Here is a 15,586-nt window from a genome sequence, read left to right on the forward strand (position 1 = left end):
CTGTTAGTCTAGCAACAAAGGGACACACAAATACGAGGATTCCTGTCCAGGCCAGCTTGAGCCTAAAGTGAAACCCAATCTTGAAATTTACCAAAGCAAGAAGAAATGCACAAGTGGTAGTGTGCCCTGAGTTCAGACCCCAGGACCACCAAAATATGTGCATGTGAATATGAAAATGTTGCTTCCTTAGTTGAGATCTTTCCAGGGCTCTATTCACATGCTAGGAAACAATACTCCTTAGGCTGGCTTCCTAAAAGAATAATACCCAGTCTCTGAGCATAATTTCTTGCCTCTTCATCCATCCTCCTTTTTATTAAAGTGCCCACTTCCATGTTCCACTTCTTGGAGTCATCTCATGCTGCTCCCCCTGTTTAGTAAGTCCTTCTTAGCATCTCCTCATTGGTTCACTCCAATCTCAGGTGTCACTTCCTCCCACAAGACTTTATTATAGATGCACAACCTGTTTGGAATTCCTTCCCTGTGACCTAGCAAGGCTTATGTGCAATAAGTATATCTCCATCACAATACTTGTTCCTTTTATATTGAGATGGCCTCTCTGTCTTCCCTCACTGAGACAGAACTTCCTGTGGGTAGAGTTCTCTCATGACTCTTTGGATCTGTTGGGATCTTTGGGATTTACTTAAAGAAAGGTCTTGTATTCCATAGGCATAGTAATATTTATTTCTCTCAGTTATTATTCTGACTGAGCTTGTTTCTGCCTTTTAGACTTTTCATATGCTGAGACAGAGAGAGACAAGAGACAGAGAGAGATACGGTTTCCTATCTGAAAGGCTCTTCCTGCCTGATCTTTGTGAGACGGCTCCTTGTCAAAGTCAGCATAGCCGTCATGTTGTAAAGCTACAACCAAACATTTGCCTGTGTTTCCATGTACTGGATGTGTACATGCAACTAATTATGCAAAATTAATTGATGCTTACCAAAGTAATAACAATTTATTACGATTTTTTGTTTTGTCGGTTGTGGGGCTTGAACTCTGGGCCTGGTCACTGTCGCTGAGCTCTTCAGCTCAAGGTGAGCGCTCTACCACTTGAGCCATAATGTCACTTCCGGTTTTCTGGTGGTTAATTGGAGATAAGAGTCTCATGGACTTTCCTGCCTGGGCTGGCTTTAAACTGTGATCCTCAGATCTCAGCCTCCTGAATATCTAGGATTACAGGGCATGAGCCACCGGTGGCTGGCTTATTAGATTTTTTTGAAGGGCCTTTTTGTTATCTTTGTACTTTCTTAGAAATTTTTAAATGGTGTACAACAAACATATTGTTTTATGAAAATTTCTTAAAGTGGGGAAATTTACAGAATCAACAAACTCTAGAATAAATTTCACTGCCTAATTATTTAAAGACTAGTGCTGTCTTTCTTCTTTATGAGTAACAAGTTCTTCCTTCTGTATGAGTGATAAGGCTGTAAGTGCTAACTTTTCTTTCTCCTTAGGTCTCATGTCTCGTCTCCGATATCCAGTTGGGCTGATGGGCAGCTGTTTACCAGCCACAGCTGGTTTTAGCTATGGTAAAGTATATATATGTGCTGTGCAAGACATTGTCTAGTAAGGGACCTGACCCTCAGATTCTTTACATTTTCAGTTCTTCTGAGATGTCAGTCTTAATGCATTTGAAGTTTAATTCCCGTGTCTGAGATGTTTAAATAATATACCTCATAAGAGCAACTTAAACTTTGGGGAGAAATGTTTCAGTTTAGCAGCAGATTTCACTATATATTATCAAGACTCCTCATTCCCTTTGATAGCAGTTTTTATTCCAGTGTTTGGGCTGCTCTTTGGTTACAGGGTGGTGAGCGAAAGAACATGTCAAAAATCGCTGCTGAAAGTATATTGGATGTCATTTTTTTTTCTCCCAATATACTTTTCGTTGTTTGGTTTGAACCTCTTTCTAGTAAAATGAGGTATCCACAAATCTGAGAATAAACAAGAGTCAAAGAATCTTATTTTCTAATTTGATGGGATTTTTTTCCCTTAGTGGGACTCAAATTATATTTAAAAAATGATGACACAATTCTATTGACTTGGATTTGGGGTCTTCTTAAGTGGGCTATAAGTTTGATTTCAGGGTGTAATGGGTACCTCTATGATTTCTCTGCTTACAGATACTATGCATGTATATGAAGTTCTGCTGTGAGCAATTTATTTAAGTTAAATATCACCCTCCCTAATTTCTTAAAAATAAATATTTCAACTTTTTGGAACCTATAGAAAAGAATACAACACACTACTTTTTCATTTGACTTATCTTACTTGGTTTTGCTAGATAAACAGAATTAGACAGTGTACATTCTTTTATGTCAGAATTCTTATCATTTATGAGTTTTGTCAGTAGAGTTGAGTGTGGTTGATTCATTTTCATTGTAATGTAGTTCTATATTACAGGACAATTCCATGATTCATTTACCCAAGCTTCTTTAGAATTATAACCATGGGGTTGTTACCAAATTTTGACTCTTATACATTATATATAGGAGCATTCATGTATATCTTTAGATGAAGGGTACATTTATGTTTTAATGTCTGTAAGATAAATACTTTAGAGTGGATTGGTAGAATATGCACATGCTTGGGTTTATTAAATATAGTCAGTTTTCCAAACCACATATACCAAATTTTTACTCCCTTTAATATAATATGTAAGAATTACAGTTGCTTCATGTTCTCTTCCCAACACATAGTATTCTAACTTCTTAAAAACACATTTTAGCAGGTTGCTGGTAGCTCATGCCTATAATCCTAGCTACTCAGGAAGCTGAAATTTGAGGATCATGGTTCAAAGCCAGCCCAGGCAGGAAAGGCCTTGAGACTCTTATCTCCAATAAATTACCAAATAAACCTGAAGTGGCTCTGTGGCTCAAGTGGTAGAGCACTAGCCTTGAGCAAAAGAAGCTCAGGGAGCTCCCAGGCCCTGAGTTCAAGCCCTAGGATGAGCCAAAAACAAAAATAAAAACAAAAAAGTCCTACACATTTTAACTGGTCACCAGTGGCTCATACCTGTAATCCTGCTACTTAGGAAGCTGAGATCTGAGGATTGAGTCTCAGTGTCTGAGACTCTTACCTCTAATTAACCACCAAAAAAGCAGAAGCAGAGCTATGGTTCAAGTGGTAGAGCACTAACCTTTAGAAGAAAGACTAAGGGACAGTGCCCGGTCCCTGAGTTCAATCCCAATACTGGTATAAAAAAAAAGGCAAAAAGAGAAAAAAGTATTTTAGCTAATCTGTGAGTATATAATTATATCTCATAGTGTTTAGAATTTTCATTTCCCTGAGGACTAATTATTTGATCAGCTTTTAGTAAGTTTAGAGGTCATTTGGATATTCTCTTAATGACTGAAGTCAACCTATTTGGCTTTAAAACTATGGCTATATATCTTTTGCTAATTGTTTTTATTCATTTTCTGAAAAGGAATTTGTTGTTGGTTTTATGCTTTTAAAGTATCTTCTCTCAGGCTGGAAAAGTGGCTCAGTGGTAGAGTGCTTGCCTCCCATGCATGAGGCTCATGGTTCAATTCCTCAGTACCACATAAGCAGCAAAAGCCAGAAGTGGTGCTTTGGCTCAAGTGGTAGAGTGCTTGCCTTGAGCTGAAAAGCTGAGGGACAGCACCCAGGCCCAGAGTTCAGGCCCCACAAATAAAAATAAATAAATAAATAAAGTGTCTTCTCTCAATGTGCATCTAACCTTTTTACTCTTAGTGAAGTATTTTTGATGAACAGATAAAATTATAAAGTATACTTTATCTGTATTTTCCTTTGTAATTTTATTCTATTGAATATATCTTTACAATATGAAGAAGTATAAGGTCATGAACATATGCTTCCATGTTAATTAATTAATTTAAGGTCTTGAACTAAGGGTCTGGGTACTGTCCCTGAGCTCTTTTGCTCAAGACCAGGGCTCTACTACTTGAGCCACAGCTCCACTTCTGGATTTTTGGTGGTTAATTAGAAATATGATGCTCATGGACTTTCCTGCCCTGGTTGACTTCAAACTATGATCCTCAGATCTCAGTCTCCTGAATAGCTAGGATTACAGGCGTAACCACCAATGCAAGAGTCTATGTTACTTTTACAATATCACTACTATTAAGATGGCAAATACTCTGCACAGCTAATGCCAAGGGCCTTATAGACTTTACTAATCCTGCTATTAAATTGCATTGTTTTAAAGTTCCAGCAGATGGTGGTGCTGCTGTATGAAAGGAGAAGCTAAAAATGATTTAATACTCAGTGTTCACAAGAGTTATTTTAAAACTCTTCTAAAATATATGTGAAAGCAAATTTCACTGCCAACATTCTCTTGGATGTATGTGATTTGGATGAATTCATTAGCCTGTTCTTCATGGAAAAGAGGAACCAAGGTGGAAAGCTCTCTGGGGGTGGAATGAGAACAATAATGGAAGGAACTCAAAGGAGGAAAAGAGAGAATCACCAAATTCATCTGCTTTATAAAGCCCATGGTAGGACTAAAAGACTAGAGAGAGAGAAAAAAAGGGAAAAAAAGACTGGGATCAATCACATATTAAGTCCTAACTCTAGTTTTGGTAGATTTAGTCTAGAAAGACAATGTGCTTTATATCCTGTGTGCATTTTAAGAACTATAATTTGTTATTAATTCATAAATTTATATTTTAAAACTCATGTCTTAAATTTCACATTTAAGTCACAATGAGAGAAATCTCACCGTTCAATTGTGCCTTAACCTATATAAAAATTGAAGGAGAGGACTAGATAATTCTTAAATCTTTTCTAGCTCTAACATTCTAGCGTTCTTTCTTCTGTTTATAACATGGATGTCTAATTTTCCAGAGAAGTGGGAGATAGATCCATCGGAATTGGCTTTTGTCAAGGAGCTTGGAAGAGGTCAGTTTGGGATAGTCTACTTGGGAGAATGGCGTGCACATACCCAGGTAGCTATCAAGGCCATCCATGAAGGCTCCATGTCTGAAGAGGACTTTATTGAAGAGGCTAAAGTGATGACGTAAGTATAAACACAGCTACATAATATGGTCTGACACCCTGGTGTCACAGAAAGAACAAGGACTTTGGAGTCTGACTCACCTGGATTTGTGTTGCGGCGTTGGCCAGGCTAGTTGTGCAATCTAGGCAAATTATTGGACCTCTGTGTAACCCAGTGTCTCACTAGTTCACTGTGCTAAAAGTGGCAGGAACGAAAAAAGCTTTTGTAGCTCAATTAGAGGTAGTTAATAAGTGCTCTTCATGCTTTCTTTTTTTTCCCTTTTCCAAGTAGCAAAGGCACTGGTTTTGTGTGATACTGCTCATCTTTTGAAAGGGCACCCCTTAGGGATGAAAAAAAGATAGGACAAAGTATTTGCTTTTAAGAATTGAAGCATCCTGAGCTTTCAAGAAAAAAAAGTGACTCTTCATAGACCATTTGACTCTGTTCTTAATACATGTAATTTTCCAAGATATCATTTTACCTCAGGTGAACCCATGTCGTGGTTTATGATTGTAATCTTAGCTGAACCAAGACTGGCCAATCATGTATCAAAGTTCAAATCAGCATTCCTTAAATACTTGTTCAACATTTGTAAAGAAGAAGGAAAACCCCAGGTGACATTACTTCAATTCTTCCATGCTGTCCAGAACAATTTACTTTTCTTCCAAACTTGTAGCCCTCAGTTGGAAATAAAATAGGAAACAACAACCAAAAGTAATTAGCTGGACCCATTTTCCTTTGAAGGCAGAGCAATAATGTCTTTTAGGGGGATCTCAAACTATTACTTCCAATTATACTATCACAGTATCTTTTCAATCCACTTAAATCGGGTAAAACTGGAAATAAATGATGATAAACACAATTTTCCAGTGACTTCAAAGGTTCCCAAAGTATCCATCTGCATTTTTACACTATATTCATGTGATCAGGGATTTCCTGTCTCTAGAGGATGAAAGTTACAGTTCTGTTTGCAGGATGAAATAGACATAATATGAAAAGAATGAAAGCAGCCACGTGACAGGAGGAGAGTTAAATCCCTATCACATAAAAAGAAAGAGGTCTGTCTGACATCTTTGAGGGGATTCTTTCAAAGACTCAAGTTTCACTAGGAATTTGGGATTAGGGTCTCTGGAGTTGACATTTTGAGGGTGATAGAAGATATATGGCTGGTAGAGGAATAGAATTGCTTCCAACTGTACATAAAGGTAGGAATGAAGCATTGTGGGTTTTTTTTGTCAGTTCCAATGGATATTCTTAGATTTGAACATAGCTAATCTTCTCCTAGTTATTTTTAAAAAGTAAGGTAGGAAATATTCCTAATATCCTATTATATGTATATGTATATATATATTCAATTTTAAATAGCTGACATGCTTTGAGCTCTATTTGCCAAATACATGCAGGTCTGTCCACGCTTTTATCCTTCAGATTGTCAGCTTCACCCCTGTAAGGGTCTCTGTGCTTAAATTGAAATGCCCAAATGTTTTCTATTATTTTATCTCATTCTAGTTCCATAAAAAGACTTGTCAGTACTACAAAGCTTCATGTGTTTTACTTTGTTTCTTCCCTTTTAGAATGTGGACACCATAATAAGAGGGCCATTTATTTGTCTTTTAGTCAACTTAGTGAGTGCTTAAAACAATGAGTAGACTATACTTGGTGCTAAAACATAATTCATGCTTTTGAAGAAATAAATGAGTCTTTACTATAATTCAACTGGGTACATCCCACGACTTTAGTTTTATTGGTGAAAGGAAAAGGAAATTTAGAAAGCTTATGTAATTTACCTACCTTCCCAGAATTACAACTTCTCATTGAAATCAAAACCTTGAACTGTCTGGATACAAAGTCCATGATCTTAACATAATAAACAACAAGCATTTACTGAGAGACTCATCAATGCCTAGCCTTATACTTGTTACCATATTCTTGCACAGTCATCTTAGGTGATTTTTGTAATACAGTGAAAGAAAAGCTTCAAATACATCCTGTGCTCTCAGTCATTATAACGAAGGATGTTGCTCTGGAGATCTGTGCTCTGGTCTTCTAGACTGCTTAGAAAAGTGAAAGAAAACCACACTGCTCCTCTCACACAACTTCCGTCCATGAAATCGTATTAACCTTTCTAATTTTACCATTACATCTTTTCCTAGGTTGCATTTCTTTTTGAATCATATACCATGAACATGATCCTACATAATGTTAACTGGAATTAAGGGGGGGGGGCGGGTACATTTCTATTTCACAGATGATAAAAAGTCCAAAGTTAGAAAGTTTAAGTTGCTTCTGGTCAGCTAGCCAATAGGAGAAGGAGAAAGAAAAGCAAAACAAAGCAAACAAACAAATAACCCTTGACTTCAGCTTTTTAAGTAGGAGTCCTTTATTTTCCTTAAATTATTAAAGTACTACACTGCCTTGAGTGGACCTTTTGTGTTAGTGGTTTAACTATGAGTTTCTATCTTTGGAAATAATTTATTAGTAGCAGTGCAGTTAGTGGATGTTGTGAATAAATAACATAGGAATGAAAGCATGCGTAGGTACACCTAATTTCCCTAAGGACTTCTTAATATGTATGTTATTTTATTCATATGTCTACTCCATATGTCTTTACAGTAAAATATTTCACTTTTGAAAGAAAATTTTACTATTTTATGTTCATATTAAACAGAATGAATAAAAGAAAAGAAAAAGAGAAAAAGACAAAGCCCTTGTGTTTCTTACTTCCCCTCTCTGAAGTTTTCTTTTAGAGGATTAGTAAACAACAAAGGTTTTTAATTGGACTCTTAGCCCCTAGTACTTAGTTAAGTACTTTTTATTAATTATACTACAGTAATAATATTTTTAGTCAGCATATTTAGAAAAGAAAAAGGGAACTGTTTATCATAATTCATGCTTAAATATAAATTGTATTACTAATTTCTACACAATACCCATAGTAATTAGAAATAGTTAATTTCTCAAAGATTTCACAGCATCTCTATGGCTTTGTTAAATAAAAAGATAGCAGCAATGGCATCTTCCTGTTTTGTTTGGACATTTACTTCAAAAAATTCCTGCTGCTGCGTATGTACAGACATTGTTCTACATTCTGAAAGTCTAACAATAAGAAAGATAGGTAAGGGCTGGGAAGGTGGCTCAGTGGTAGAGCGCTTGCCTTGCATGCTCAAGCCCCTGGGTTCGATTCCTCAGCACCACATAAGCAAAAAGAAAAAAGCCGGAAGTGGCGCTGTGGCTCAAGTGGTAGAGCACTAGCCTTGAGCTGAAGAGCTGAGGGACAGTGCCCAGGCCCTGAGTTCAGGCCCCATGACCGGACCCCCCCCCAAAAAAAAAAAAAAAAAAAGAAAGATAGGTAAAGTTCCTGATTGCTATAAAGCATATTTATGCATATGCTCTAGTGGGGAGTGGGAGAGAAATGGGCACCACACCAACGAATACAGGATCGGTGAAACATGGAAGAGAAGTAAGGGCTACAGAATAGGAGAATGTGAACAAGAGACTGGCTGGGTCTGGGCCTATGGAGACTAGAGGATCAGAAAAAATAGGAAGCTTAATTTGGTTGTCAAAGGTGGGGTGGAATAGTGTACTGGAAGTTACTGCAGTGGTCTAGAGAGGGTGGTGAATGGGTTGAGGGCAGGGATGGATAAAAGGAAGAAGTTTCAGCATATTTTTTTGATGTCAAGTGATTGAGACATAGTAAATTGAATGTGGCAGATGATAGGAGGAAATACAATGAACACAGATGATTCCAAGGTGTTAATGTGTGCAGATCCACAGAGAGTTCTACTTACTGAGATGGGGAAGAATGAATAGATTTGAGGAAATATAAATAATTCTGCTTTGGGCATGTTTAATTTGAGAGGCCTATTAGATAGTCAGGATCATCAAATGGTCAGGTTGATAGCTGATTCTGGAGTTCAGGAGAAAGGTCAAAAGTATAGGGTATTAATTTGAGAAAGATCTTCTTGTGCGTATTCTCAAATTAATTAAAACTGTGACACTTGCCTAGAGTATCAAGGCAAGGGACTAGCTAGCCAAGAACAATATTAGAAACAAAAGGGCTAAAAACACTTAGCCATTATAACTGGGGTGAGGTGGAATCTCAATGCTGTTTTGATTTGCATTTCTTTTATGGCTAGAGAAGTTGAGCATTTCTTCATGTGTCTATTGGCCATTCTTATTTCCTCTTCAGAGAAGTTTCTCTTTAAGTCTTTAGCCCACTTATTTATTGGGCAGTTGTTCCTTTGAGGATTTGTTGTTGGGGAATTTAATTTTTGTAATACATTTTTTATTGTAAAAATACTGTATAGAGGGGCTACAGTTACATGAGCAAGGCAATGAGTGCATTGCCTATCAAGTATTGTTACCTCCTCCTTTGTTTTTCCTCTACCATCTCTTCCCTCCCACCTCCACAACTACACTCCCCACCCCCAGCCTAAATTGTAAAGTTCATTTTTCAACATAGTGCCTTGTACATCTCATTGTTACAATGGGTCAACCTACATCCCTATTTAAGCATTTTTTCCCATCCCCTCCCCAAATTAGAGAAGTATATATACAAGATGCAGGGCACCAACATCAAATACAGTGAAAATAGGGGTTATACACAAAGAAACAAAAAAATTACATGGTACATCATTATAAATACATTAGAAACAATAGCAAGAAAGAAAAAAAACCACTTGTGTCCTTATCTTGGGGTTTATATTGCTTAACATCATCTTATCTGGTCATATGTACATAGCTTTTTTAGATATGAAACCTTTGACAGTTGTATGGCTAGTGAAGATTTCCCAGTCTGCGGGCTTTCTATTGATCTTGCTAGGTATGTCCTTTGCCATGCAGAAGCTCTGCAATTTCATGCAATCCCATTTGTCCAACCTTTCTTTGATTTATTGTGTTTCTGGGTCTCTATTAAGAAAAAAGAAAATTTCCTGAAGTAAGCCAGACTCAAAGAAACATAGGTTCCATGTCTCCCTTATTTGTAATAATTAGTATACATTTAGGATAATCTTAGCAGATGAGAAGAATAGCTCAATAGCTACATGATCATAGTACATATGATCATATAAGATGATGCTAAGCAAAATAAACTCCAAGACATGAACACAAGATTTTTTTCTTTGTCGTTGTTGTGTTGTTCTCAATGTACTATGTGGCTTCACTTTTCTTCCACCCTATGTTTTATCCTCTGTTGTCACTGTGTTCAATTTTGGTACTCTGAATATTGTATATATATATATATATATATATATATATATATATATATATATATGCTTATCTGAACTAGGGAAGGGAGGGGGAACAACAAAATGGTGAGACAAAAGACAAAGGTGGAACTTATGGTGGAACTTATTCACAAGACAGTATGTTGGAAATGATCTGTAAAACTTTGGATTGTGAGGGGAGGGAAAGGGAGGAAAATGAGGGAAGGGGTAAAAAGTTAGACAGTAATCACTACCTTATTTACATAATCATAATCCACCTGTACATCACCTTAACAATACAATTTAAAAAATAAAAATACTTAAATAATAAATATGACATTTGCTCTGCTATTTATCACATATACTTCTATAGACTGAGGAATTGTCTACTAATGATACTAAAGTTACAGCAAACAAGAATGCACTTTTGCTATTTGCTTTTTCTATGCCCATGAGAAATAATTCTCTTGTTAGAATGACTCAAATAAGAGGGTTTATTTCCTTCCCCCTCATAGGTTTGTGCTAGTGGTCTTGCTAAACAAATGCATCATAATGTTTCAATTCTCAAACACTTTCATGTGGGTATGCACTTGAGGGATTTCTTATGACAACTGGGTTTTCATTTTGAAACTTGCTTTTTCCCCATTATCCTACTCACATGTAAGATTGCTGAATCTTACATGTGTGAAAGCATACATTATGAATTTGAAAGGTAAAGCAGGCAGCGTATTATACAGTATCAGTACATTTATATGTATGATAGGTTTCTAAGTTGAAGCTGTATTTAGTTCTGTGACTGTTTCTTCTCCCCATTTGTCATATATTTGCATTTACTTCATACATAAACATTATCTTAAGGTAAATACTATGCCTGTGTTACCAATTTTATTTTAGCTTTATGAATGGGAAGAAGAATTTTTAAGGTACTTTGACTAAGAGAGAATTGCTTATTATATAATCTAAAATTGCTAGCACTGATTTGAAATTGCTTTTCTCTGGAGATCGGCTAGCATAAAAGGCCTTTAGAGATTCAGTGTTACCACTTACAGAAGAAGCAATCAACTTCTGAAGTCTCTAAGGCTAAAAGATTTTAGCAGGCAACATTGGAAGATTCTTGGTGTGTATGTAATTAGTAAATATACGGCAATTTTTCATGTTGGTAAATGTTTTAAATCTCCAACTTTGTCTAAAAATTTAATGTTAGGTTACTTTACTATTTAGATTTAATGTGTGTGTGTGTGTTACTTTACTATTTAGATTTAATGTGTGTGTGTGTGTGTGTGCGCGCGCGCGCGCGTGCATGCATGCATGTAGGTGTCAGTCCTGGAGCTTGAACTCAGGGCCTGGACCCTGTTCCTGAGCCTTTTTGCTTAAGGATAGTGCTCTACCACTCGAGTCACATTCCCATTTCCAGCTTTTTGCTGGTTAATTGGAGATGAGTCTAATGGATGGCTTTCCTTCCCTTGGGTGACTTTAAACCACAATTATCAGCCCTTAGTCTACCAATAGCTAGGATTACAAGTATGAGCCACAGGGTCGTGGCTTTAGAATTTAATTTTGTATATCAATCAATCACTTCCTCCTCCTTCTTGTATGTCTAGAATTTTCTATGTCAGGGTTACATACAGGAAGGTTGGGATTCAAGGATCAGGAATTCTGAGACCAGAACCAGGAGAAGTAGTAATGAAAAGCAAAAGGATTACGAAACAACAAGGAGAAAAGGAACACACTGACAAGATCAGGGGACGTGGGACAGTCTTCGTTGACGATGACTTTAGAAGTGCTGCTCAAACTCCTGACCCCACTTTCTTAATGCATAAAGTGGAAAGGAAACTGCTTTACTCTGTGGTTGGGTTGATGTTTGTTTTATCTTGGAGATGAAAATGACTTGGAGAAGATGATCATTGCCACATTGTTCAAACGTTTTGAAACACAAACCCAATTTTCTTTTTTTAATCTTAAAAAAAAAGTTTTATTATGAAAATACTGTACAGAGGGGTTACAATTACATGGGCAAGGTAATGAGTACATTTCTTATCAAGCATTGTTGCCTCCTCCTTTGTTTCCCCTTCCCATCCCTTCTCCCCTCCCCACCAAAGCTGTAAAGTTCCATTTTTGACCTAACGCCTTGTACATCTCATTGTTGCAATGGGCCCACCTGTGTCCCTATTTAAACAATTCAAACCCAATTTTCTTCAACAGGAAACTATCCCATTCAAGGCTAGTTCAGCTTTATGGGGTGTGTATCCAGCAGAAACCCCTTTATATTGTGACGGAGTTTATGAAAAATGGCTGCCTGCTGAACTATCTCAAGGACAGAAAAGGAAAGCTGAGAAGGGAAACATTGCTGAGTGTCTGCCAGGATATATGCGAAGGGATGGAGTATCTGGAGAAGAGTTGCTATATTCACAGAGATTTAGTAAGTGTTGTGTAAGTTCATTCGCATTCTATGTATTATACCTACCTTCAGAAGGATGTACAATCACTTTCAATAGTTCAAAGAATATATCCCTTGGCTTAATTTGAAAATACTTTTCTATTCATGCAATTTCTTATGAAAGTATTTTTTATATTTTTTAGTGATGCTGGAAATGGAACCCCAGGGCCTTGTGCCTAAGAGAAACAATTCTCCCACTGAGTTATATTCCACCCCCCAGGAATTTTATTTGTAATTGCCCATTAGTGCTTTAACCATGTAAATTTTCACTCTAAGTATGTCTGGAACTTATTAATCACCTAGCCAAGCAATTAGCCAAAATGATTTCTTTCCTTTCTTTTCTTCCCTTGCTTCTTTCTTTTCCCTTTCCTTCTATCTTTTTTCCCCTTTAATTCCCAATAATCAGATATGCATCTAAGGCCTAGTAAATATTGTACTTAGCACTCTGCTAGTTTCTAGAAATAACAGCAATGTAGGTAGAAGTTTCTCAAGCAGGGCTGGACCTTCCCCCTGTGACAGTGGCTTGCTTCTAAGAGTATGGCAAAGGACATTTTTACTATCACAGATGGAAGCTAGAAATTCTAGACCATTCTTTGCTGTAATGGTCAGAGAGCATTCCTGTTTTAAAAAATGACTGACTTGCCCCAAATCAAATGCTAACAGCACTGATTCCCTGATCTTGCTTTCTCCCATTGAATAACACTTTTGGTTTGTTTTATGGTTATTCAAGATATTTATGCTATTCTTTCTATTTACCTGCATGTTTCATTTCTAAGTCTAAAACTAAACTCAAATGAAAATTAAGAATTCTATAAGAAAATAAGGTGACCCATTTAAGAATGAGATGTACAAGACACTATGTTGAAAACAAACTTTACAACTTTGTTGGGCGGCGGAGTTGGGGAGGTGGAGAGGGAAGGGATGGTAGGGGAAAAACAAAGGAGGGGGTAACAATACTCGACAGGAAATGTACTCATTACTTTACTCATGTAACTGTAACCCCTAAAAAGTACACTACAAAAAAAGAATTTTTTAAAAAACCTTTAATACCTGGAAATAACTCTGTGCTTGGATCCTATATGACCCAGAGTGATCAATTACAATATTCCTCATTTAAGCCAGATATTCTAGGGAGAAAAGGGGAGGCACAGTTATATTGGTTCTGGCATTAAAAATTATACTTATTCTTGGTGTGACTTGGAATTCTCATGGTACTATTCACTGCTTCATACAACAATTCATTGGTTACATTTGACTACATGTATACTACGAGATCAAGGTTTAGACTTCTGCCTTGCAGCCTACTAAGAACACAGGTTGCAGAGCAAAGGTATTTGAGCATCAGAGTTTGCTGTGTGTTGGAATCACTTGGGAGCTTTGAGAAAACTTACAACACAGACTACACCCTAGACCAATTAAATCAGCATCTTCAGCACTCAACCACGGAGCCATATCTCTAGCTCTCTCTAAGCAAAGCATCAATATTTCAATTTTTTTCTGGTGAGTCCCATCTATAGTTGAAGTTGAGACTCATTACTCCAGAAGGAAATTCTCAGGTTAAAAGCTTGCCTCTGTTTCTTAAAAGCTGTGTGACCCTGGACAAGCTATATAACCGGCAAGGAGATGTTAACTGTAGCTGAGCCCTCATGTGGTCTGTTAGAAGGATTGCACAAATTCTTAGTGCAAATACACAAACAGTGCCTAGCCAGTATTGAGTTCAGCATACTATTGCTTTTTCAGAGACATTTATCAAGAATATTTCTTGAGAAAAAGTAAACGTTTTAAAAGTAAAAGTTTCATTATTTTGAACATTTTATTACATTGATGAATCATTAAAACTCATCACACTAAGACTATGAAATCAGATATATACATTATAATGTATTTTATATAATATAATGTTATATCATATTATAATATATAATATGCATGATAAATAACAGATATAATTTATACATATGTATTTATATATGTATTACTCACTGATAGTTGTCAACATGAAGATCACATGTCTGTCCACAGAGATAGACAATGCAGGTCCCAAATAAACTAAGAAGAGTGGGGTTAAAAAAGGTCTTCAAAGAAAAACCTATATTCAAATGTGTATTCTTTTCTTCTTTCTATAGGCAGCAAGGAATTGTTTGGTCAGTTCTACGTGTATAGTAAAAATTTCAGACTTTGGAATGACCAGGTATGCCATATTGATGTGTAGCTAGATATACCTTGTCTACTCATAAGCTATTTGTCTATTGACTTGCTGATGACACTACTAGCTCTGTGTGCTTGCTCTGGGGAAAATGCTGGTGTAGTTTCATGACTAAACTGGCTTACTCTGAAGTTTGTAAAATCTGAGAATTTTAGCTACAAGGCAGATGGTCTCTGTGAGATAGTCTCATCTTTTTGTTTCAGATATTTATCTTTAAAATTGTGGTAGACCTTAAAATGAACAAGTCAGTCTATTCATATGTGTATGACTAAGAAAGCATTTTTTTCTGATAAATGTATATTTTTTTAAGTAAAAGGAAAACTATGTTCAAAACCCTGGGTGTTCTTTTTTCTCTGGAGTAGCAGAAACTTAGTCCTAGTGAACCCTGAATTTCCTCAGCATTGGTCTCAGTTTGGGAGGCATCTAAAGAGGCACTGTTAGGAAGGGGCTGGTCTGTTCTCATTGGAATGTGTGCATGCTGACATCATTGTAGCCATTGCCTTGTCTTGGATGTGTTTGGCCAATCACACAGGTGGCACCTGATTCACCTCAGATTTCTGTGTGGGGGAATTAGTCTTCTCTGTGATTCGAAATCTACACAGGCTAACTAAGGTTCCACTCACATAGACGCATCCACAGCCATTTATTTGTTCTTCCAAAGCTTTCTGTCTTTCTTGGTACTCTACCTAGAAAGAGAGCAATATTTTTGACCTTGAGTTATGCCAAGGTCACATGGGATGGAAGCTTCCTGCTGTCCCCTATG

At 36.8% G+C, this 15,586-nt stretch overlaps 1 protein-coding gene across 1 annotated transcript in view; it reads left to right on the plus strand.

Moving 5' to 3' along the window:
- The window catches only part of Txk (TXK tyrosine kinase), a 44,413-nt gene that overhangs the window by 18,940 nt on the left and 9,887 nt on the right, over window positions 1-15,586 (plus strand). The window contains exons 8-11 of the mRNA XM_070013006.1: window positions 1,453-1,527; window positions 4,826-4,997; window positions 12,383-12,599; window positions 14,744-14,808. Of these exons, the coding sequence (XP_069869107.1) occupies window positions 1,453-1,527; window positions 4,826-4,997; window positions 12,383-12,599; window positions 14,744-14,808 (529 nt within the window). The remainder of the gene's footprint in view (window positions 1-1,452; window positions 1,528-4,825; window positions 4,998-12,382; window positions 12,600-14,743; window positions 14,809-15,586) is intronic.

Source organism: Dipodomys merriami, unplaced genomic scaffold (assembly GCF_024711535.1).
Source record: "Dipodomys merriami isolate MVZ:Mamm:240054 unplaced genomic scaffold, mDipMer1.0.p SCAF_9, whole genome shotgun sequence".
Taxonomy (NCBI): Eukaryota; Metazoa; Chordata; class Mammalia; order Rodentia; family Heteromyidae; genus Dipodomys; species Dipodomys merriami.